The 25,938-nt window shown below is 36.3% G+C and overlaps 1 protein-coding gene across 1 annotated transcript; it reads right to left on the bottom strand.

The window, feature by feature from the left end:
- Positions 1-178: 178 nt before the first annotated feature.
- Positions 179-25,489, bottom strand: LOC114538519 (nucleolar pre-ribosomal-associated protein 1-like). The gene is made up of 36 exons (XM_028559688.1): positions 25,106-25,489; positions 24,131-24,270; positions 23,752-24,039; positions 21,333-21,429; positions 20,336-20,418; positions 20,018-20,214; positions 19,025-19,358; positions 18,123-18,330; positions 17,416-17,651; positions 17,231-17,332; positions 16,343-16,572; positions 15,614-15,711; positions 15,211-15,435; positions 14,909-15,031; positions 13,962-14,732; positions 13,238-13,429; positions 12,716-13,105; positions 11,623-11,735; positions 11,251-11,293; positions 10,970-11,036; positions 10,332-10,471; positions 9,085-9,137; positions 8,911-8,996; positions 8,209-8,369; positions 7,953-8,063; positions 7,270-7,333; positions 6,858-7,017; positions 6,669-6,756; positions 6,152-6,312; positions 5,206-5,317; positions 4,459-4,565; positions 3,537-3,680; positions 2,736-2,848; positions 2,284-2,478; positions 1,062-1,258; positions 179-876 (listed from the first exon to the last, which is right to left on the bottom strand). The coding sequence occupies exons 1-36, from the start codon at positions 25,290-25,292 to the stop codon at positions 620-622; spliced, it is 6,273 nt and encodes a 2,090-aa protein (XP_028415489.1). The 5' UTR covers positions 25,293-25,489; the 3' UTR covers positions 179-619.
- Between the last annotated feature and the right edge of the window lie 449 nt (positions 25,490-25,938).

Below are 25,938 nucleotides of genomic sequence, written 5' to 3'. Positions count from 1 at the left end.
GGGTTTGCACCATAGTTCAGCTAAAATGACTTTTAGCATTGTAAATGAAGGATTAAGAGCCATTTTCAATTCCCAGAGGTGCTTCTATTGCGCTTTAGAGCTGTATTAATATTCTGCATATTTAAGTGGTTGCTTTTTTTTGGGACACCCTGTATAACAGAACATGTGTGTCCTCCAAGGCCTGTTTTTCATAATGTTATTAAATACTTGTGACATTTCGTCGTAATTCAACAAAATTCGGATGTGATTTATTATAATTATAAGTCATAATTTATTATATCTAATTCGAATGTCTGATTGCGCACAACGATGATATCCTAATACCTCCTATCTTTAAAAATTGGCAGATTTAAATACAAATGGCGGTTATAAAGCTTAAAAGGGACAGCTCTTGTTGTAAAATCCTCATTTGCGAACGTAAAATTGTCTCATCCATGTTTTGAAAGGTTTTAATTGTTAATGCATATGAACAAGGTGGTTTATTTTTTAACAAACATAATTGGGTTAATCCGCATACCAATTTATATATAAAATAAAATAATAAACACCCGCTACACGGTTGATATAATTACGGTTTCTTTAGCAGAATTGAAACTGCTGCAAATTTTTATGGACTATCTTACTTAAAAAATATGTCAGATAGTAAAGTAGAATCTGAAATGGTCATGAATGCATGCAAAGCATTGCGAATTTTCCTCTGTATGAATAAATTAATGTATGTATTATAACTTCCAGTTAAACTTAGAAGCATTCGGAAATTGTTTAGTGGTTCTATCCCATGACGCATTCCATCTAAGTAAGCTGATATTTCCACGATGCATCTCAAGGAATCAAACCATTTTTCCGCTGTAAAAGTGTCCGATGACGGCGATAGTCCTACAAAAAGGCTTTTTTTAGTTAGTGTTTACGACACTAAAATAACATGTCAAGGTGCCTGATGTGATAGAATATTCCATGTGTGTGTGCAGTCAACAATGGATGAGGATTGCACAAGCAAATAAATTCATGGAATATAACAAAATTCAGAGAAAATTTAGTGGTATATTCATGGGAAACTCTACCTGCAAACAATACTTCTTGTTTGGTATGGATATCAATGTTTGTAAATAACATATGCCATATCCGACACATCTCCACGAAGTGTTGTTTGGTAACGTTTACTTTAGCTGTGGCAGTCCGACAACTCCGTTGGTAGTTCAGCAATGATAACAGCAGACGAGTAAAAGACAAAAATATGTCGTCACTCCATATTTCTAGACTGTAAGCAGGTTATAAATTTAAAAATATATAAAATACGCAGGATAGAATAAATAATATTCAGGTATAATTTTATTACACGACAAGCGTTTGATTTGGTAAATTCTGAACGCCACAGTTCCCAAGCCGTTTCGAGAAGTAATTAAATTTGACATATTCAGTTGCTTGTGCCGGATGTGACGGATGTGACGAAAACAATATGCATTAAATTTACTAACTTCGATTGTTCAGCCTATACGATCAAATATTAAACCTCGGTTTTGGTGCATTGACCAGCGATAGCGAAACCGGTTTGGCATTTAACGGTACAGACCTCACACACAGTAAGTAGTCAATAATCGCGTAGTTATTGTATATATTTTTAACACTTTCAAATGTATCTTCACTGCTTGTTTGGTAATTGTCCTAAACACTGTCAGGATTGTATCATGTATATTCTTGGTAACAGGGTAAAACATAAAAACTATACCGTGACTGATATCGCTTTTTGTCATTTATTTGACAGCTACCGCAATAAAGCAAAAAGATTTTAAACCAATTTTCTGACAATTTGCCATATATCTAACCTATTATATAGGTACAACCTAAAAAATTTTTGGTTATAAGATTGCCCATTTGTTGTGACGTAGGCAGGATGAAGGGATCCTGCATGATTTTAACAAAATTTAGCAAAAAAGTTTGTTTGTCTTGCAATGGTTTCTGTATGAAACTGAAAAATGCTTGGCAAATGTTTTAGGGAAGTCAGTTCCCACGTATAAACCTCTCATTTATATTATAGATTGCCATGAAAGAAAAAGGCGCCTATATAGTGGGCCTATATAATGTTAAAATAAGCCTTAACACTAACACGAGGCTGTAAGGCCAAGACCGGGAGGCTCGTTCTCGAGTAATTGCTTATTTCCATACTTATTTGTCAAAATGAAAAGTCCTTTTTTATGCATGCATGTGTTGAAGAACAATGTTTTGTATCTTCGCACATGGCTTGTGCATGGCGTGTTACAATAAGAGAAAAAATATTGACGTTACCTTGAATCTGACTGTAAAAGCCTTAACAAGAACATCAACAGTTGAGAAGGCGCATTCTCTGGGACGTGAGGTCGATTGTTCAACGTTTGATTAACACTATTTGCCTGTTCCTCGCGCGAACTGTATTGGCCAAGCAGGGTGAACCATACCATCGTTAAAATATCCATTAGGTGATGAAAGCAATCAGAATTACTCCTGAAAAAATGAAAAATAAAAACGTTAATTAATATCGTAGAAATTTATGAATGACATTAAAGTATCAAATGCTTTACGTTCGACGTGAAAAACATTGTTCAGATGAAAAGGGTATACTGATTTTTTTTTCATTTTGGAGACTATATTAGTTTTCAGTGTTAGTTTGTCTCAAAATATATATCATCGTCGATCCCCGTTGTCTTATAAATATATTCAGAGAACCGGGGTGACAGCAGCAAGTTGAGTAATCACCCTACCTGTTTTCGTTGAGTAGTATATGTAGCCAAGAAATAAATCCATAATTCTGACAGAGATCGAAAATGACTGCATGATGTCGACAAGCTTTATGTACAATTTTCAAAATCAGTTTCTAAAGTAAAAGCGGAAAATATATCTGAAAAAAGGGACAACCTAACGCTGGTTCTGTCTAGGTCAGAATGCTGAGTGCGGGCTAGAGGAACCCATTACCAGAACAAGCTGAGCTAACATCAGCCGTTGATTCACTAACGGTTGTTATAGAGAGCACTTGATTTGGTCAGTTGTCTCTCACACCAAAATTAATGGATTTCTAAATGTAGCTATGGAATTTACAGTTGTGAACGAGCTATATTATAAAACAGGCAAGCATGGCAAGTTTTAATGATGGACGACGTCGGCAATATAAATATACAAAAGTTCAAAGTACAGTAATACGCTAACGATCAAACGAACCTGCATGTGTGGTTACCCAAGTAAACCCTGAATATTCCCGCCTTTGGATGGAATGCACAGTTTGCGTATAGATTGAATGAACCGAATCGAGTGGTGCAGTAAATAGTTAGCAATCTACAATAACCTAGATGGCCTCCGTCTAAAATACGTACTTTCAATTGTTGTCTCGTTTTCAGGGTAATGTGAAAGTAGTATACATGGAGTGAGGAAATGCATTATTCGATCAAGCACATGCATGTAGTATGTCCCAGAACTCCCGCCCTTTTCGCAGGCTTAACCAAGGGAAGAATCTCTCGCCCTTGCACTCCTTCCCCCGCCAGTCTACTAATTATAGATACTGAACTCACCTGTACGCCTATATCCACAATGGCGCAGTCATAAAGAGTTAAAAGTTGTTGAAATACGTGAATTTTTTTTAGTATATAGTAATCTGTGGTATCCCTTAACCCATCGAGGATAAGATGAAGTAACCAGGTACGTTCGGTACGGTACTGAAAAAACAATATTTACGAAGGAAATAAGAAATTTATGTAATGTGATTTTATACTTAGACTACTAAGACAAGGTGTACCACAAGGGGATACGCCATGCCGACGATATTAAACTTTTATATGATGGGCTTGGCGCCCTATCTAAAAGACCGATAGGTAATGGAGTGCACGTAATATGGAAAGGTGATCAATGGCCAGCAGCAATTTAAAAACAAAGACCGAATACCCAAACCACAAACGGTATGTTTAAGCGTGACATCGCAGAAGACAGAGCTCGTTAGAATTTTTTTAACTTTCTTCTTTCCAAAGATACTGAACTTTGAAAGAGATATGTCAGACAACTAATAAGACAACTAATGACTTCACACTACATAATGAGTTTTTAGAAAATCGGTTCCCTTGAAGAACAATTACTCAAAATATTACTCATATACGTTAATACGTATATAGAGTGCATATGTGAATTCATAATGCCTGGTTTTTATTTAGTTGTGAGTATCGCAAACAAGTCAAGGCGGTTGATGCAATGGAATATTTCCTATGTGTGTGCAGTCAACATTGACAATTTGAGTACAGAAATAAAGAAAAAAATTACATCCGGGCTAGTTCTTACCGGTGAAAATTACCTGTTCACGACAAGGAAGAAAGTTAACAAAATTGTATACAAAGAGATCTTTTAGAGCACTTCATTTTAAATTTTCTTTACCGTGCAACCATAAAAATCAGGGGTGGAATTTCGTTTCATAGAAGCTCCAAACTACCTTAATGATGAACATACCGTGAGGTCAGAATTATTAAGGTGAGAAAGAAATAAAGGGACATCGCGCAGATCCATAAAAGCTTTTTGCAACATGTAACTGTTCACACTTGAATACAGTGGATCTTCTAAAAATTGAAACATTCAAAGCATTTATTCAAAGCAGATATTTAGAGGGCACTCCACGGCTGCATACCTCGCAAGGGGATAGTGATACATATTCGAGCATTAAATAGACATTAAATGAGTAATTCCTGTTTAATATTTTATAGTCATTTGTTGGGAATTGTTGACCCCAAAATTCTTAAGTCGTTACAAAATATCTGTAATTCTAGTACTTTCAATTTGACTGCTTTAGGAGTGTTTATCACTAGCTAATTTAAAAAAACCCCGTAAATTTTGAAAGAATTCACATTTGATCAACAACATGATAAGATGGGCGATCACGACACAGAGTAAGTAATAGATATGGAGCCAAACTCGTACCCAGAAATACAGAGCTGGAACTAGTGTATCCACATTTTAGTGCGCATGCTCGGCAAGGGTCTGAGATTGAAAGTGTAAACAATTCTGTAATTTATCTTAAGTGCGTGAAATGCTACACATAGATGACGACAATATTGTAAAGCTACAATTATCGCAATGGACAAGGACAATTCGAAGAAAGTTAGAGTACGGGTAAATAACTAATAGCATTGCGCTAGCATTCCCCATTAGTAAACTGAAGATAAACGAGCTGAACAGCCAAGTCAGATGTCTGAAACCAACCTGGATAAAAGAAGATATGCAATGCCCTCGCCATAAACGATGACATCAAACTAGAAATCTGGAAGTTCGCTTCCGTTATTCCATTTTGAAAATAATGTAGCAAATGAACAACCTGAAACATGATCAATAAAAGAAACTAAGAACTTTTAATAAACAAGTGTTTTTTTCTCGTGGGTTGGGTAGGAAGACGTTAATGAGAATATTACGCGAAGGCACAATCAACCGCAATTGTTGCATTGTGGTCCAGTGAATATCTCGTACCCAGGCGCTTAATGCTTTGTTCTCTTTTGCGTTGGTGATCGCGGGGTAACGCACGAGTTAAAAAACCCTGCAAAATTCGAAAGGGAGCGCCTGGTAGAATATGCATTTAAAATGGCGGCAGGTAAGAGAGAAAGCTGAAGAACTTTCTTTAGAACTTAAGCTGGAACTATTCGGACAAATAAACATTTTTATAATATTCTTTTTTTCTTCAGAAAAGTTCTCAAAAATTATGACTATTGTCAAAATTTGTTCTCTTTTTTAATCAAATGCACATCCGAACGACGGTTATTATAACATTCTAAAACGAAAATGTTTAAAAGCCTCTGTTTAATTTTACCTCTGTTGTAGCACTCCAGCAGTTGCGCTCTAAGTTCTGCCATACATGCGTTTCAGCGCGCTTTTTCGTCAATCGTCAATCTATCACGCACCCCACGAAAACCCACGGAAAGGAGAACTGAGCATAAGATGACAAAAACCTGTAGTCAGTGCAAAAATTCCAACTGCATCACAGAAAGTTCGAGAGTATATAAACCGGATATTACTAATGCTTATGCATGGCTTGTCACGTTGTTGACGTGCAATAAAGCGAGGTATTCGCTTCAGGAAAATTGCTGTAGCAAGTAGCCATATAGACATATGAGGGGCATATTAAAAATATGTAGGATCAATATCTTGAGATGCATACTTGTTGCTTCTCTCGAAATCTCGCTGTAGAAAGATGGTTCTGAAACCTTGACAATATTTGGTATGCCAATTGACGTATTTCTTTACGATGAGAGGTCAATGCACTAAACGTATAGGCCAAAGCTGAGCTTTCTATGAATCTTCGACAATTTACTTCACAACCTAGAAATGCACCCAAAGAACGATTTTAAACACATGCATGCATAGGTGCATGGATACATAGGTAGAGAGGTACATAGAATTGAAAACATTGGAGATTATTCCTATACGTACACATTAGAGTGATGTACTTGTTTGAGAAGAGTCATAACTAGAGAGGAATATTCAGGGCCACAGCCAGACAACTTAATTGCGCGGATGTATATTGATATACTCATGTTTACACATCATACGAACAATAGCATAAAAAATAAGTTAGTCAGGCGCAATTAATCTTCTATAGCTACGGCTTGGGGATGTATGATTGATTGAGAAAAACTTTTTTATGAAAATCATGTGAGAAAGGCCAATGTACTTACCTGGTCCCATAAAGAAGCTGAAAATAGGCAGAAGAAACGATGGATCATAATATTGAGCGTCAAGACCAAAATCTTCACAAGTGACAGGCTGAAGAAAAGATAAATTTTTTTATATTCATGACTGTTATTATTAAGTCAAATCGTAGGCGGAGCGAAAACGTATCCCAACAAAATCACACTAGATATCACCTGAAGTGACTTTTCTTGAGGAAAATGTTTAGCTGATTGTAAGAGGAGTTTGGAATCCAAGAGATCAAGAACTTGTACGATGTTCGGTTCATGCCACAATGTTTTGGATCCACTCTTTCCAGCTTGATACGCCTGGATTGCGGCCTCTCCCCACAACACACTAAAATTTGAAAGAAATACAACAATATAGCAATGTGCATGTAATATCCTAAAAATAGCACAAAAGACCAAAGCTAACACCAGACCAAATTTCAAAGCTCGTCATAAAAGCCTAATATTCCGCATAGCTGGGTATATAAAATTATCAAATGAATTGCTCTAAATTAGCAAAAGGGAGGGACTTTTGGGAACAAGCTATGTATCTGCATGCTTGAAATAATTTTTGGGAAAGTTTTTTGGCTAGATTACCAACCTGCCAAGGGCTGAAGTATCTAGACTGGTTTCGTATGTGTACAGAAGACGAAGTAATTTCTGGTCTGGGATAAAAAAAAATTGTTAAGATGATGTACAAAATAATTTATTTCTTTGTTCTCTACAAGAAATAAAATCGCATTTACAAAGTAAAGCGCAATGGTAGCTACTCGCGAGCTAGATTCAACATTGCATAGTAAATATAGAGAGACAATGTTATAGCAACAGCTAAAAGGAAATAATAGCGTTCAAAAATCACTCTACGAAATTGACAAACTTCATCGCGTTAAGGAACACATTTACGCCTATTTCTAAGCTTCTAAAATGCGATGTGCATAAAGCAAGAGTCTTTACGAATCATCTCGGACGTGGACATTTGCCGTTGCATGCCAACTACAAGCAGAAATTGGAGGAGTAAGATACCTAATATATGCCCGGAGTATATACTTTCTTACACAATTTCAATCGTGAAAATATTCTTTCTCGGGAACATACTTAAGCATCTCGAGTTTCCCTCAAATTTTCAGTGGTGAAAGATCGATAAAATTGATGATGTTTTGGACATGGACAAACATCACTTCTCAATTGTGGGTCACATAAAAAGCATATTTGAACGATTCTCCCCTCATTGGCCTGATTTTTGGCCATGTAAATCTGCGAATGACGTAATAAAGCATCCCTAACCTGATGTTCCAAGTGTGGCACTGTAAGCTCCAAGAATAAGAAATACATGCGAGGAATTGCAGCATTTTGGTTCCAGATCAACCAGTGTTTGAAGAAGATCAACAAGTGCTTCTAAAACGTCAATAATAATCTATTACTAAACCAGCACAAGGCATCTACTAAGAAATTTTTGTCGGAAGTCTCTTGGTACAGACCAGGTCCATAGGGCGGGCATGGAACCAGATATGAAAAATATGAAATTACCAAACCAACCAACCTTTATTGTCTCCTAGAAAGATTTCTAAAAATTTCGAGTGATTGAGAATAAGCTGACATATGTCAGTTACTTGAAGTAATAACTTCCTTGGACAACTTTTATAGATGGTCTTGATAAGAAACTCGATAACACGTAACGATTGTGAAGACGTGAGAAAAAATCTGCAAGAAAAAATCGACCTATATGTAGGCTATCATGAGATTTTTTACACTAAATTTCGATAGCCTCGTTCCCAAGATGTTTAAATAAAATAAATATAGGAACACTACAGGCTTTTACAAAGATCAGTTGCTAAACTGAGCAAGCACGCAAGGAATTTTGGGGAGGTATTTTCCGTCGCGTCCTCCTCAAAATTCCTTGCGCGCTCACTCAGCTTAGCCACTGATCTATGTAAGCCACTTATCCATGTAAAAGCCTGTAGTGTTCTAATACTTATTCTATTTAAAGCGCCTGGAAACGAGGCTGATACGTCGATGTAAAAAATACCCAGAGTTGTGTGCGTGCATTAAACGATTCTCTGTTGTTTACATGTATATTCCTGCAATTCTACAATTTTTGCAAAGGAGTATGTCGGAGTAAATGACGTCGGATTAAAGAACAGAAAATAGTAACGTCAATAGAAATTTGTCAAACAAAATCACTGTATCAACCACTGTATCTAACACAATTGTTCACAACACATAACACCTCTCAAACCCTTACCTCAAACCAGACTTCAAAAACTTGTTGGTGAGTTTCACGAACTCTTCAACCGAAAATGCCTCGATCTTTTTAAATCTTAGGGAATTCTGAAACAAACATTGAGCTCCGTAAGGACAATAGTGGATAAAGAGAATTAAATTTGAGAAAATATTGTAAGGAATTACATTATTCAACCTTTCCATATTTTTCCAAAAATTGTAACATCTTCAGCTTTAAGGGATCGATTGCTAGAAAAAAGAGCATTTCACATGCAAATGAATTAATATTTTATTAGACTTCGCGCAAAGTTTCTGTGGTTAAAAAATTACGCCAAAACTATAATTAACATTTGCAATTCATTACATTTGGTTCAGGGTAAATGGGAAATAGTGAAGTCTATGATGTCTGTGAAGTCAATTGAACTCTATGTGAACTGGCACGCAATCTCATTTCCCGAGCTAGTGATTTTCTCTGGCGAGGAAACAAATGCTCTAGGATGAACAAAACCAGAAGGCCCAAAATCCTTTCGTTTCTTAACGGTTTTTCCTATATTAACAAATTTCAAACGGCCTGAACGATCAATCCGAATCAATTCTGATTTCGATTATCCCAGAGCCTTCGTTTTCTCGCTGGAGGAAATCGCCGGCTCGGAGAACGAGATTGGACTGGTCTCCGACTAGAACGGTAACACGCGACCGCCAGTCTTTGAAACTAATTTGAAGCCAACTGTGGTACAGTATGATTTCTAGTCCTTTTCTAATGTTTCACGGTCGACGATCGCGCCGACAAGAACAATGGAAAAAGAGTGACACTGGTATCTAATTCGGCTTTAATCTGGCTTTAGAGATGGGGGCCGAATAACGGAACGTTATGGAGTTCAGTAGCGTAGCCAGCCTGACAATGTAGACCTGTCATGCCAATTTCTTGTTTCCATTGACAGTGAAAACCATAAAAATAATTTCTAAAGACATGAATGATTTTAATAACTCGAAGTTTATATTGCGTGACAAAATCGTCAGGCTGGTTTCACCACTGATGGAGTTCACTGATGGCTAAAGATGTTTCATTCTGACGTCATTAGAAGAGTCTTTTAAAAAGCTACTCCACTAATCCGTATTTGCATGATGCAAATGTTACATGATATATATCAAACAGGGACGTCGTTGGTGTTTAGGATGTATAAGTTTCCAGGAACACTCCTCTGGAAAAGAGGGCACTCTCTGTTGAATTAAATTAAATGAGAATATAAGAAATTCATTGGATAACCGTGCATAGGCATATGTGGGCACATGTGAACAATCTATCATAAAGACAATATAGAGCAATCACGTCTTTGAGGTATTCAAACGGGGGCACAATTGCGCCACAATGGGGCCACATTGACCTACGTTCCTCAAGAACGTAGGAAATTCTGTTGCATTTAATCAGGATCTGAACCTTACCCCTGTCATTCTTCATTATTCCACTTAACCTATCCATACATTTATATAGAAAAATTGTTGTCATTTTCTCTCGCTTTTTTTCGTTCGGCGATACCTTTAAAACGTAGTCGAGTATACACTCGACTGCATCAAGCTGATACCTTGAAATGAAATGAAGAAACAGGTTACCGTTCGATCACTTTTCATTAATAGGTATAAGATAGGCGCGTCTATAAGTAGACATGCATCGCCTAAGATATTCATTGTGTAAAAGTCTTTCTAGTTCGTTGCCAATTACCGATAACAAAGTTGCAATCGAAGAATTATAAAAAGATTGGCATTTGATTGAGGGGGGAGTCATTTGTTCATGCGCTATAACTTCTTTTTCGAAAAGGGCAACGAATGGCGGTAATTTAAGCATAGTTTGATATAAATTATTCGGTTGAGAGGTTCAATAGAGAATCACGAGTTTAACAAAACATGATAGATATAGTGCTATCTGTACAAAAAGAATAGATGACTGAAATTAACAGAACAGAAAGTGGTAAAGATATTGTCGGAACTAGAAGGCAGCTTCTTGACCGTCTTACTAGATTTATATAGGACTTACGACAGACATCTGAGAGAGCAACTATGCGCTAGCAAATGATTTTACTTACAAATTACAGTCAAGAGCCTGTTCTTTCGCAATTATTCCAGCAAACAAATCTCGTACAAAATCACCGTCTGGAATGCAAAAAATAAAGAAAGATGTACAATAAATCGACAGGCACTGGAAAGAACCTGGATATCCTAAGCAGAAATTGATGATAATTTTACATTTCGTCATTATGTAATTAGAAAAACCCACATAGTTCGCAACTATGAAAAGTATTCCCAAACAATTTCAATATTATCTATAAAAGCAAGTTTTATCAATACTTAAAATTTCATTTCTCACCAACATTACTGGTGTCCAACAAAAGACGCAGCATCTTGAGCAACTAGATATAAACACAATGAAGAGGAAGATGTTAGATGTTCAGTTTAATCAAGCGTTTTATTTGTACTACCTTTCCGCTTAGGACTTACATTAAGAGCTTGATATTGAGAATTTCACCGAAATTCACACCAATGATTAAGAAAGGCTGGTAAGGCAATCGAAGCATTGCAATCTATAAACTTTATGATTAAGTCGTTCAAGATGATGTGTATACTGTATATGTCACTCATAATTTTTGTTAATTAAGAGTAAGGCCAACCGGCATTTGAACAACCGGCCCTTCATGTGACTGCAACGAAAGAATTTACATGCATGCAATAAATGACTTACATCATTCGATCTGTTTGTGTTTTTTCCTTCGAGAATCCATTCCTTCACTTTCAGCCACGATTTTTCGCAAATGTACTTCAAACAATTTTCACTCTTCTCAATACCTTGTTGTTCTACCAATAGGAAGGACATTGTTTTAAACTTCTGGGGAGAGTTGTTGGGAAAACGTTTAGCTTAAATGGTGAATTAAACAACTGGGCAGAAATGATTACGTGTAAACAGGCCTAGTTTAATTTGCAATAGAAATACATTTTAATGCATAAGATGTAGTTTCAGTTGTCATTCGCAAGATGTATGAGAGTATTTTAAAACTTGGGCTCGATTAATTCGCATGAGGCGGTTATCGCGATTTAACGCAGCATAATAAAATGGACTTTGAGGTATTGAAATGGGGTAAATAACATGATCATGGTATCCGTGTAATCATCCTAACAATAGTATACGTGATTGTTTTGTTTTGTTTAAAAAAGACTTATTTCAATACCCTAATGTCCATTTTACGCTTCGTTAAATCTCAGTAACCGGGCTCATATGAACAGCCTCTAAGCCAAACGGCTTTCGAAGAAATGGCCCAGACGTTCATTTTCGGACGTGCGCTAACAAGGTGGAATTTCGTTTTAAAACGAATCAACACATTTTTTAGGCAAATCTAATCAGAGTCTCGAAATTTTTAATACTTTATGTTGTGTGTTACTTTGTGTTATTTTGTGTTGTGTCGTAGTTAGAGTCTGAGATAGCACACTGATCCTCATCCAATTCCCGGAAAGCGGGAGAAACAGGTAATTAAATTATTTATGCAAAATAGTGCACGGTGAGGCATTGGTGTTGATGGATGGCAAACTGTTAAATGTCATATAGGCTATATACTATATATCAGTTGAGATCCGGATAGTTGCAAGTCTTTCATATGACTTTGTATATAAAAGGGGGAAAATGCAATTCTGAAAATATTGTATTACGGGCTCAATCTCGATATTCAGACGTTCAGACACTTATACATACGTCAAAAACCACAAATGGCCTGCATGGGCTTAGGTTAAAGAGCCATTCCTTGACGTAATTATTGTAATACGAATTTTGTGTATCTCGTTACCTTTTTTAAGTGGTAAAATATAAAACAACAGCAATGGAAGAAATATATTCCACTCCAGGTCATTATTGAGAAATTTTGCTTCTTTATTAGGACTGGTCTTTTTTCTCTGACCTTTTCCGTCGATACGAGTTATAAGCCAGTGCTCCAATTCTCTGATATACTCGGGTCTATGAAATAAAACTAATACGGCCGTTTCTATACGCACTTTGAAAGCATTTTGATTTAGACAATGATGCAGCACTGCCTGTAAGATAGTGTCTGACAGTTCCGCGAATCGTACGATCAACTTGGCTATAACTTCATCGCACTTTGGATGGTTTATGGACATAAGAAGTTGAAGAATTCCATCCAAAACTTGTGTGGGCGTTGTATCGCTAAGATGAGCCTCCTCTAGAAAAGGTTTCAATTTCAAGTCGGAAAAAGTTGAATATTATTGGTATAGAATATTTACGGTGCTGATTTCTACATATATTGGGGCCCTGCCTATTATGTCGACACAGACTGAATTTCAACAATACAAACCTCTTTCCAGAAAACACTCCACCACGTCGATTAGCGTTTCACCGTTTGTACTCAAAACATTCTCCTCCATGAAGTGTTCCTTTGGAAACGCCAGACAATTTTGAAAAATCTCACAAAATACTTGATCCGGGAAATATTTATGAAACATTTTAAAGAGAGAGGCTGTTGACACTTTGTATGGAAGCTCCTCATCTGGAAAAAAATTGCAAAAAATATACGTTTTTCTGATTTCAAAAGTCGGTCACTAGTTCTTATCTAGTTTTCTCTCATGCTGCGTTTTTCAAATTTCCAAAAATTTAGGATCAGAAAAATGTTTCTCGCAAAAGCTATACGAACACAGTAGTTTTGCAATCTCTTTTATTTTTTTTTGAAATAAAAATGCACACTTTGATGAAAAAGACGCATTGTGTCATTTATTTACATGCTGACGTACTCAACTCTGTAATTCACATGCTAATATGTGTGTCTGAAAATGTTCAGGCAATGTAGGTATTATATAGTATAATATATCTTATATATCCTAGGATATATTTATATAATATATAATACCTACATTGCCAGAACATTGTCAGACACGCATATTAGCATGTAAATTATAGACAAGTACATACATAAGCATGTAAATAAATGACATAATGTGTCTATTTCATCTATGTGTGCATTTTTATTTCAAATAAAAAAAAACATTCCCCATTGGGCTGCCTGTGATAAATCCAACACTTACCAGCAATTTTTTGACGAAAAGCATTCTCTTTCACCGCTTGTGATATACGAATGAAATATTGATTCAAATATTCATAGTTTTGTTCCTCTAATATTTCTTCACGGAAATGCACCATTAGATACGAAATACAGTTCGATAATATCCCATATACATGACGCAACCACGGATCATCTTTCGCTGAGTTAGATGTACAATACATTTTTATGAAAGTATCCTGTACAAAAACCTTTTTCATCAGCCTTGCCGAGAGTCGTCCGTTATCTTGAACGTTGACTTTTCCATTTTTCGCACAAGTCCTATCAATGACATTTATAACATCACTGTGGATTACGTCAGTAGCAAAATCGTCATCGTTTATAAGATAATTAACGTCGCTATTATTTGTTACATCATCAACACGCTTGTCATCGCAGGATACGCCATTTGTCTCTGATCGTAGTTGGTCGTACGTTATCCGCAAAACCTCCGTGATAGTTCTCATAATTTCTGTGAAGAACAGTTTATCCCCAGGAATTTCAGACGACATGTTAACGACGTTAGTTGCAAGCCACAGAGCAGATGAAACGGTTCGTTCCCATGATTCTCTCTTCTCCTCTGTCACTACAAGTAGTATTACATCTACAATAGCTTTGAATGTTTCTAGTAACTCGACATTCGTAGAAAATGCCGAGGTAGAATTCCAGTGTTTCATAACGAACATCCAGAGTTGTCGTAGAACCAGAGAGGATGGAAGTTTACTTAAAACCAAAAATCCCGTTGAATACTTAGAATCTAAAAGAAAGGAATATATTTTTGCATGTGAGTGTCACCATGGTATTTCAATTGTTTTATTAACATCTCTGTATTGTTATTGTCCTTGAAACGAAATTTGCCAGTTGCGCAGCGGTATAAAATATCAGATCGACTAATTAGTCTGAATCTAATACAAAAAATGTATCGATTCTTACCCAAGAAAGCGACGGGATTGCATTTCAGATAACCGACAACAAATGACACATCGATGTGCTCAGTAGTAATAATATAATCATTGAACTGTTCAGGAGAAAGACCAAATTGTTCATTCGATATTCCTACAAGAAGAGAAAATGTTTCATGCAGTTTTTTTCCCGCTTACATATCGGATTACGAATATGGCAAACGCGTCTGCTTTACATCGTTCCATCCCTCGCATTCAATGTCACAAAAGGGCCAATATACATAAATGATGAAATAAGCGTGGAAAAAATGCCACATAAAGAATAAAACGTACCCTTTCTACTCAAGGACTTAACCATTTTCGTTAGTTTTTGTTCACCAGCGATTTCAACGGTAGTCCAGCACGAAATATACTCAAGCAAGATCCTCATATGTAGAGGAATAGGCACCATACTATTTCGAACCAACATCTTCATGACTAAATTACACAACGGCCTTGGATCAGCTTGAAGTTCCAAGATATCCAGAATAACAAGATTTATATAGCGAGCAAGAATATCTAAAAAAAGATCAGTAACACTCTATTCATCGGTATACTAGACAGGATTGAATTTTTTCCGGTTATCTATTATCAGCTTAGAATTGTTCACATTTAGACCTGCTTTTTGACATCTTCGAATTAACCGAAAATTTCAAGAAGGAGCAAAAATAATTATTTCCAGCCATAGCATACGTACCTAAATCTCTTGGCGTACTATTCTGACCATTATCGTCCTTGATTTCACGAACAAAAAATTCCAACGCGCACGGAACGATAGGAGTATACGGCATGCATCTAAAAAGCGACAATTTTACATTTACGAATTTATATGTTATTAGTCATACATTGTTTTTATCGTCTATTGCATTTGAAGCGTGATATAAAGGCCTGTTACACGGTGTAATTTTTCACGCAACTTGCAATACAATTTTGAGAGATGTCAATTTAGCAACTGCGATCCCCTGTGGATGTTTAATAAATATATACTCTATATATGGACGTTTTCAAGTTGCAAGCACTGGTCTAGTAAACCAGGGGTCCAGAGTAGGACTCGTGTAACAGGGCCTATAGTGATGTTGCTAATGCATGCAGGGACGTTTCGAGCCTTAAACAGGGAAGCACACAGTGATGTGACGCAGTGTGTGTGTGTGTGTGTGTGTGTGTGTGTGTCAGAAGATGCACACCTAGAGAGAGTTTAACGGAAAGTTAATACTCTACAGATATCGCGAAGCTATATTCTAAATATTCTAAACTTAGAATTTACACCACAGTGTAAATTTACACCACAGTGTAAATCACGTTTGTTGGGTTTTCGCCAACAAGTTATTGCAACTGTTTGCTAAGTAAAATCCGGGGCATTGCTATTAATACTGAACAGATATGCATACTCAAGAAACTAGGCTTAAAAAATACGAGCTCATGATACCTTTTCTCTAAATCATTTGCCACTGCTAAATGAGTCTTCAGGGAGACACCTTGAACCGAATCAATCACAGCATCCACAAGTTCGAAAGGGTCGCTGGCCAAACGACAATACATCTTCTCAAAGAACTTGGCAATCACCCCTCTGTCATCGATACAACCATCTAATATGTTGTGAAGCCAGATGGGTACCTCGTCTTTGTTAAAGTCACATACGCCAGTTTCAACAAGGAACTAGGAACGGGAAAAAATAGAAGAGCTCACAAAAAAAATGAATGCGATACAAAGGATTATCTTGAATGTGGTATAACCACTATAAAAGATTAAAGTTAATAAGTTCACGGCAACCAGGTAAATAATCCATCGCAAATGTCGCTATACTCTGGTTTAATTAATGAAAGAAATCACGACACAAGGATTACATTCACGACCCAACGTGTCGACACTCCGGTCTAGTGTCTTCAACAGGGGTGATCTGACCTTGAAACTCAACTAGCGATATTTGTGATGGACTATAAAAGATCATCTTATTGCCCCACAAAGTCATTTTATTCCTATCATAGGCTGTAACTTCTTCGACTTCAAAAACGACTATGACAAGACGATGATGATGTGCCATTTCACCATAGTGCACCGCCGTCAAAAATTGTTGAAAAGTAAAAACTTTTTGGCGAAGTAAATAGATTAAAAAGTCAAAAGTGTACATTATATAACATTAAGTGCATGTAGATTGTTGACGACAATATAAAAGAAAAATAAGTTTTCGAAAAAAAGTGAAATTATAAACCATGCAGTGCATAGACTAGAAGATAACTTGTAGCTTGATATCGCAGTACGTGCATCTTCGTTTCCTAAATAATCATTTATCAAAACCAATCTAAAAAGCATCTACCTTGTGAAGAAGTCCTTCAGTCATCCTCTGAATAAAGGAATCTTCACCTTGATGGTACATCTGTAAAACTTGGCGGAAATACGCAGCTGTGTCCGTTTTAGACTAAAAGTATATCACAATAAACTTGTTTCAACAAATAAATTCTACGCGTTTGTGAAGAGACCCAGATAGATATTCCAACAAACCTGCGCATGCCACTTAAAATTTTGACTTGGACATCTTAGAAAGATTTTCAGCATGGAATATTTTGATGAAACATTAAAAAACAATTCCTCATCAGGGTTTCGAGGAAGGAGTTTCCAGGGATCATAGTTTGACATGATAAAACAATGAGGTGAAATTATTTGATATAACCGCATACAAGCAAGAATTCGCGAAAGAATGATTGTTGCTTCTTCGATTGACAACGGTGTGGAATGATCTAAAAATTATAAAAGATATCTTTCGTTCAATTTCAAATAGGGATACCTTTCAGACGAGGGCATTTTCTTTGAATGGTTTCCTTTCTTGGGGAATCATTGGGTTTCTATTTAAGTGCACGAAAAAGATGGCGGCGCGGAAATCCGAAGGGCATTACATACAGCATTCCGTGGTAGAGGGAGATTGTCCGCGGTATGGCAATCCATGCCCAAACATAAAACCACTCATAATTACGATATTTTAGCCGGTTTCTCAAACGAGAGATTCTGATTTTAAAAAAATACAGTATTTTTAATACAAGACAAGAGTTCCTAGTTCTTACTAAAACAAGTAACTTTAGTATTAGAACATCTCGTTTGAGAAACCGGTTATATAATATGTGATCATAAGTGTTTAGATGTTTGAATATACAGTAAACACGAGGTTCTGGTGCATTTTACCTACAAACAACTGAAACAAGGTCATGACCTACCTTTAACACTTTCCTCTTGTTTAGTTCTTTTGCTGAGATTCTCGCGGATTGATATGAGAACCTGAAAACTTGGCAGCAGTTTAAGAATATTTTCCGAAAATGAGATTGGCATCTTGTTATCAATGTTTGTTAGCTGCATGTTACATGAACGTTTGAGAATAACCAACAGCATACTAAGGGTTGTACCTTGAATTACAACATCTGGGTGCTAAAAAAATTGACAAAAAGCACGAGTTTCACGTGACTAAATAGACGATTATACCTTCGGGCCATATGTTTCAAACCCAGCAAGATTGCAAGAAAAAAAACCAGCCCAGGCAAGCCAAGCATTAGTGAGAAAATGTTTAGGGAAATCGGAAAACTACAATTCTGCGCATGCATTAGCTGAATTGTGAAAAAGAAGATGGCTGCGAGAAATACTTTCACATAACGATGGCTCTTTTCATTGCCTGGCCTAATAAAGTTGGGCAACTTTTTTGTCTGATAAAAAACAAAATTTTAAAAATATTATTTTTCGATAATTTACAATGCTCCACTCGCAGTCATGTTGCATAGATTTCATTCCCCCCGCGTCTATGTCAAAAGTCTGTCGAAAGGTTTAAACATTCCTTAGCAAATCGTAATTGAAATTCCTGCGCGATTTATTCCTATTTAATAAAATAGATGTCTAAATTTCCTTGCAAATGGAATGAACTTGCAAATTGTCTTTGTTGTTGAGACCTTTAGGAAAGATTAAAAAAACATAATTTGGGAAATGAAGTATGTGCACTAGATATATGCACTAGAATCTTGTATACTTTGAGAAATGAAGCACATGCACAAGAAATAGACTCAGCGAGAGAAAGTGTCAAAGACTATACGCATCATATCTCAATGGTAGGTTTAGATGTATAAGTATGTACCTGAAGCCCACGAGTCAGGATGCTCCGTTTCAAATTTTCTGGACACAAAACTCTCAGAATACCTGAGCTGGCAACCTGATCCGGAGAAATTGAGGGAACGTTTAACACAGTCGAAGGCATTGGGAGGTGAAAATATAACTTGATGAGAAAAACAAAGTTGTTTATCCATTGCTGCGAGTTACGAGGTTCCAGAGCCATTTGATAACCAGTCAAATATGGTGAAACCAGGTCTTGGGAGTTTTGAAGAATCCTTATGATTAGTTCTATTAGTAAATCATCATCGAGCGTCTTTGGTAAGGAATGAAGGAATCTCAATAAAACTGGATTGTTTGATCTGCGAAGTCAAATAGAATGAAAGTCAAACGAGTATTTCTAAACGAACTTTAAGCATATTTGAGATACATATGTATACCAATCTCGTACCCAAAGACCCTGGGTACGAGGTTGATGTAGCTACTAGATTGAATTACAAGGTTAATTCTTAGAACTTAAACTCCGAACGATAAGTTGCCAATGTATAGGCAGCGGTCTTGAAAATGCGATCCAGTTACGGTGGATTCTTAAAGCATATTTTACATAATATTTACCCTAAAGTTTGAATACTAGTCTACGTAGTACAGTAAAAATCAGTAAAATCAACTTATTACGTGGAATAGAAATATTAAAGGAGGGTCTGGAAGAGTGTATGCCGATCACTACTCGTCATGCATGCAATCTTTTTCTTCTTTGCATGAAATTTAAGATTACCGGAAACAGTTTACAAGCGCACATGCTAAGCACACATATTTTTGAATCTATATTTCTACTGGAGATTCTCACACTACTCTTTCGACAAAGATTCGTCAGGCGAGATTCATAAATTTTCTGTAGAAAGGGCGTCAACCGTCATGCTTTCCACTGTTATTCGGTAGTAACTCTAGTAAGTTTTTCTGTTCTCGAGTACAAAGACATAAAGAGCACTAATTCTTCTGGGGAATTACCCCATTCACTTACCCCACTGAAAATATTCCTTGTTTATTGTCAAATGCAATCCCATTTTTTGAAGTACATAACTCCAGCAGGAACAAATGCACCGTTTCTCTGATAGAACTGTCAGTTTCATACGAATACAGTTTTGCCAGTTGCGAGAGTGAATGCGAAGTGAAAAGAAGAATTTTATTCTTCTTCAAAATTGAACTGTTTTGAACAACCTAAAAAAGAGAGAAAAGAGCTTGAAAAGTCGATGTTGATTTAAAAAATGCGTGTGTTGATGGTTACCTAGGCCCGAACTCACTTTTTATTTATTTATTTACATATATTGTAGCTATGTACCTTGGCAAGAAGTGTCGACAGGACCAATTGAATTACCTCCGCTGAATCTTTGTGAAGGCTTTTTAAGATAGAAGTGGCAAAACCTGTAACATTACAGTTAAATGGATAAGTTAACGAGGAATGATTGGTAGGGACATCTCAATCTAAACAAGACGCCTGTTCTGGCGTTAACTCCGGCGCACGTGCCAGTCTTCAATATAAAGCTTCTGAACATAAACAATACAGTTCATATTCATTTAGATGCCTTGCGAACCTAAATGTTCGATCGCGAAATTCAGAAGCACATCGTACTTTAAAAAGTATAGAAGTTCAATTGTTCAAAAATGTAAATAAACCGCATGATACATTCGCTTTGTCTCACACTTTGCCTTTGGAATTCGCGCTTGTATAGTTATATTAAATCTTCAATCCTGTGCAAACTACGACGTGTCAACGCGCCCATACAGGACAACATCATTTTGTTAAAAGGCGAAATAGCAGCGATATTATTAAAATAGGACCAGAATCTACATGTATTAAATATATTCTTACCCCAATTCAATCTAAAGTTATTCGAACAGCATGAAAACAACGGTTTATTTGTTCTTCTTGGAGGAATTGCCGTATCATGCGAGCGAAATCGAATCGCGCATCGGTAAATTAGCCAAAGCTGTGCACCACATCTCTTGGGAGATAGGACTGGGACGTAGATAAATGCGATCACATACACATTTCAAATACTAGTATGATTCGCGCCATTACAGACTTGCGACGACAAAAAAATAAAAATAAAAAAAAAACCGAGGCGAATTTTCAACTCCGTCGTTGGCGCCGGGGTAATAATCTAAGATTTATTTCGATTATAGGCTAGTTCATATGAACCTATGCATATAGTTAGCACGAAAGACAAATCAGTTGTTAGAACACGATTTTCAGACTTGAAAGGGGGTCAGAATTGAACATTGCAAAAGCGTATGTCAGGAAACACGTTTTACCTAAAACTTTAAAGATTGTTTACCTCTAATATGAAGAATTTGATGAACCAAAGAAGCATCTCCAGTAACAAATAAAGACAGCACGAACTTTATAAAGCAAGTGCGAACATCGGCGATACTCTGAAGTGAAACAACAAATAATATCACCATTAAACTACATCTTATAGGGACATATAACTCACTCAAATGCATATACTATATTGAGATTGTAATACACTGTTAGTGGCTGTAGTAGGAAACAGTCCGTATTGGACATAGCTATTGTGAATTTTGAAAGAGGCAATCTCAGTATCTCGAACGTTAAATGACTCAGTATAGTTCGCTCAGTAGTACGTACACCCACATTGTATCACGGGAAACACTTTTTTTCGTTGTTTTCGATTGGTCATACTTACCAGCTTAAATACTGTACATTTTTCACTGGAAAAAAGAATTTCATCACGTACAGGAACGAAATTAGAAATTGCGTAAGACAATTAGTTTCAGTCTCCACAGTGGCTTGACTGGCTTCTGTAATCTGTATTTACAGGGTGTTTTACCCACTTAGTGATTCATAGTAACTGTTCGAATCGCATGGCCTTCTCTGTTCGTGCCGGCGATGTTTAAAAGATTTTAAGATGTTCAAAAAACTATCATTTCATAAAAATATCTCAAAAATATATTTACGTCTAAGTATTTTATATAGCATCTTCTGGCTTATCTAATAGTAAAAACTAGCAAAAAAATTAACTTCGAAAAGCGGGAGAACGGTTTGTAAAAACCTCATTTTTAACCGCTTGTGCAATGAAAATGAAGGGTTGAAAATCCAAGTTAATTCAAAGAGGTGAAAGTTTGGACTCTTTTGTGCAATGTATCGCAATTTTAGAAAATTTGATAAACATTAAATCCGCCGCGGAACGTTTCAAAATTGGACTTTTTTCCCGTTTACTCCGCTCTTGCGTAACTTTTTTCATGCAAGAATGATTACACGAGTATAGCGTGTATGTATGACGTGATTACCAAGGGCCGTTGTATAAAAAAGGTAGTTAACTTAGTCAGAGTTATGTATTTCTGAGTTAACTACGATTTAACTACGCAAAATGTAGTTAAGAGTTTTATACAACCGGCCCCAGAACTCTTTGTTAAATAAAACAATGAAATAAGAGTATTTATTGTTAGTTATGTTTAAGTACGTCATTCAAACTATGCATGTAATCATTCTTGCATGAAAAAGGTTACGCGAGAGCCGAGTAAACGGGAAAAAAGTCCAATTTTGAAACGTTTCGCGGCGGACTTTCTGAAAATTGTGATACATTGCACAAAAGAGTCCAAACTTTCACATCTTTAAATGAACTTGAATTTTCAACCTTTCTTTGTACAAGTGGTTAAAAATGAGGCTTTTGCAAACCTTTCTCCCGCTTTCGAGGTTAAAGATGCTAAAATACTTTGACGTAAATATATTTTTGAGACATTTTGACAAAATGACAGTTTTCTGGACATTTTAAAATTATCAAAAAAAGGTAATCCAACACTTTGGCGCGCGATTGTACGTGAACTACTCATTCTATTAACAAAGTTTTTTCACATTCGGAAAGGTTAAGCTTTTAACTATCGAATGAAATGTTTTTATGCCAAATGGTGAAAAAATGAACAAATAGCAGGCTGATAAAAAGCGTTAGTCAAAATTGCATATTTTCACCTCTGAGAGTTGAAACTAACTAACCATTGAAAATTAACCCCCTTTGGGACCTAATTGAAGAATTTTGCTTCTGAATAAACTACCCGCCTATGCATAGTAAGTAGGAATTAATCACATCAGGAGAACATTCCAAGCAATGCGGCGGCAATGTCAACTTTGTTTTGATAGAGATTGGGGTCAAGTTGAAGCATAAAAAAGTGTAAAGGTACAAAATTGCAATAAACATGTTGTAAAACCAGTGCAAGCTGTGGCATGTTCGTGATTAATTGTTTTTTTTCTTTTGTTATGCACTGCTTTAATTAGGCTCAAAGGTGAAAATATGCAATTGTGACTAACATATTTTAACAGCCTCATATGTGCTCATTTTTTCACCATTTGGTACTAAAAGCATGTCATCCGATAGTTAAAAGCCTGATCTTTCCGAATGTGAAAAAAAATTTTTCATAGACTGAGACGTACAATAGCATGTTGAAGTTGGATTACCTTTTTTTTTATACACTCTGTATATAATAGGTTTGTCGAATAAAGATATCTTATGTGTTACCTAGATAAACTTGGATGAGGCATGGTCTATAGTAACTGTGTTGGTACATGGGTTCCATTTTTATTGCAGCTACCTCTGTATATTACAATCCAAATCGAAATGGGCTTTGTCAAGAGAGTTGGCATCACTGCATGGAGATGTTTGCATCAAATTGATGCTTTTTATAGAAATTGAAGTTACAAAATATAATGTAATCAAGTGCTATACTGTATGTCAATACCTTTTTATCTCTTCTGTTCACAAGTGTACCAAATGTTTTATGTGAGAAATCAAATGTAGTCAAAAGTTCTCTTGTTATGGCCTGACCATGCATAACAAAGGCTGTCAACAACCTTAGCATTGCTATGGTAACATTTGAAGGTGACGTAGAATTCAAACAATTGTAAACAAGCTTTCTGTGATTGGCCAGAAATATTGAGACAATTGCTGTTGCCTGTGTCTTTGTCCTGATATCACCTCCAACAAGCTGAAGAATTATTACTTCAAAGATTTCAAGAACTACTTGAACCTGAAAAAAATAAAATGAATTTATTTTAAACTTAAATGATTAGTAATCTAACTATCACATCCTGACTTGGTGCTCGCAATAAAGTAGTTACCTCAAATACTGATCTTTGCTCAGGACTCTCCTTGAGAACATCAAACATCTCCGAACAGTCAGGATGACTTTGTAAATATATAGAGATGATTTCATTTTTTACTTCTGCCTTTTTTATAGTTGTAAGAAACTGTTTAAAGCCTGTAATAGTTGAATAAATTTCAGTATAGTATAATGAATGATTGGTAAAACATTAACAAGAGAAGGATGCCAAGCTTGCATAAAAAGCGCGAAGGAAAATATAGCTCTTGAGAGAGCTAAGCTAGTACTATTTGTTTGGAAATTATTTTTGAATGGAGGTGAAAAGGGAGGAAAATTACAGAATGGATGATTTAAATATAAAATACTTGCTTGAATATTAGTTAATTCTAATATCTTATCTTGTAATGTTTAAAAATCACCATGCACTTTCAATCATTAAAGCAACTTGGAAAAAAGTTACTTCAAATACTTAGCATTTAGATTTGTTTAGACTTAATTGGTGGACCATATGTTGAGGTGGTTAACACTTAACAATGACACTCAATTTATTGAAAAGGCCCTGCTAAAATCTGCACTTGCTTTAATTTAATTTTCCCGGTTTAGCAATGCCAAAGCAAAGCACAGAAGTGAAGCGCAAATGGTAAAACCTACCCACTTTAAATATCATGCCATACAATTAAATTGGGTGCAAAACAGGCTTACAAATCCAGTAAAACTATTTTGCAGCAAAGTTCTCCGACAAAGCATAGTTCATGTGTAGTTACTACACTAGTACACTTAAACCATGGCACAAATTGATTGTACAACAGGCTTTTAAATAACAATGCAGGTTAAAATTAATTTGGGACCATCAATATATAGGGCTAATATAAAACATTAAACATATGAAAAAAGGGCAATTCAAAGAGGGATGTTGCACTCTGATCCTCCTGCATGTCTCCCCCAAGGATTTCTATTCCGGATTACTTTTTTCAATCTATTTTACATTGCTCACCTTTCAGTCTAGTTTGCTTCACGCTAGTCAACGTACTAAATTCTTTTACTATATCTTTACTACATTCGCCACTCACAGGATAATCCTTCTTCCCCCTTTTAACCTCCTTTCGCGAGTCTGTGGTATCATTTTCCTGCGCAGAGGTCTTACGTTTCGACCCTTTCTTTATCATATTCACACTATGCATGTACTTTTTACACGTATATTCTTTTTTCTCGCAGCACTTCTACAAGGTTCATTCTGTAATTCTTAATTTTTTACCACCAATCCATATAAACGCTGTGCCATATTCTGTGCCATAACACAAGAACGTGGAAGGCAAGGCATGTGCAAGCGTCCGTGAGCCTGCGATTCATGACATTACTTCATGTATTACGTATTCATCCGATCCAACGAGTCCAACTATAATCCCAGCACTATGATTCGTTAACACAAAATCTACTTTTTCGTGGTCGGATGATGAAATTCAAAAAGGTCTATTGGAGAAATACAAGTATAGGTACGCTAAGCCATATGGCTAAGCGTACATGTATCTGCGTGCGGCAAGCAGGTTAGGGACTAAGTCCCTGGGACTTTAAGCATATAGACCACTGGACCAGTGGCGTAGTCAGCCCAGTGAGTCAGCCTGACGATTTGCCTCGTTATGTAAATTTCGAGTTATTATGATTATTCATTTCCTTAGAAATTTATTGTTTTCACAGTCAATGAACACCAAAATATTAGCGTAGCGGGACAAATCGTCAAGCTGGCTACGCTACTGTACGTATAGGACGGAAACACGGCACACAAGATGGCGGCTATCAATGCAATGGGTCGCTAGAAAGATACAAATA

This window comes from Dendronephthya gigantea, unplaced genomic scaffold, assembly GCF_004324835.1.
Source record: "Dendronephthya gigantea isolate DGI-Jeju-01 unplaced genomic scaffold, DenGig_1.0 000187F, whole genome shotgun sequence".
In the NCBI taxonomy this organism is placed as follows: Eukaryota; Metazoa; Cnidaria; class Anthozoa; order Malacalcyonacea; family Nephtheidae; genus Dendronephthya; species Dendronephthya gigantea.
The sequence above is the reverse complement of the archived record's forward strand: the minus strand, read 5'-3'. Positions and strand labels throughout refer to the sequence as shown.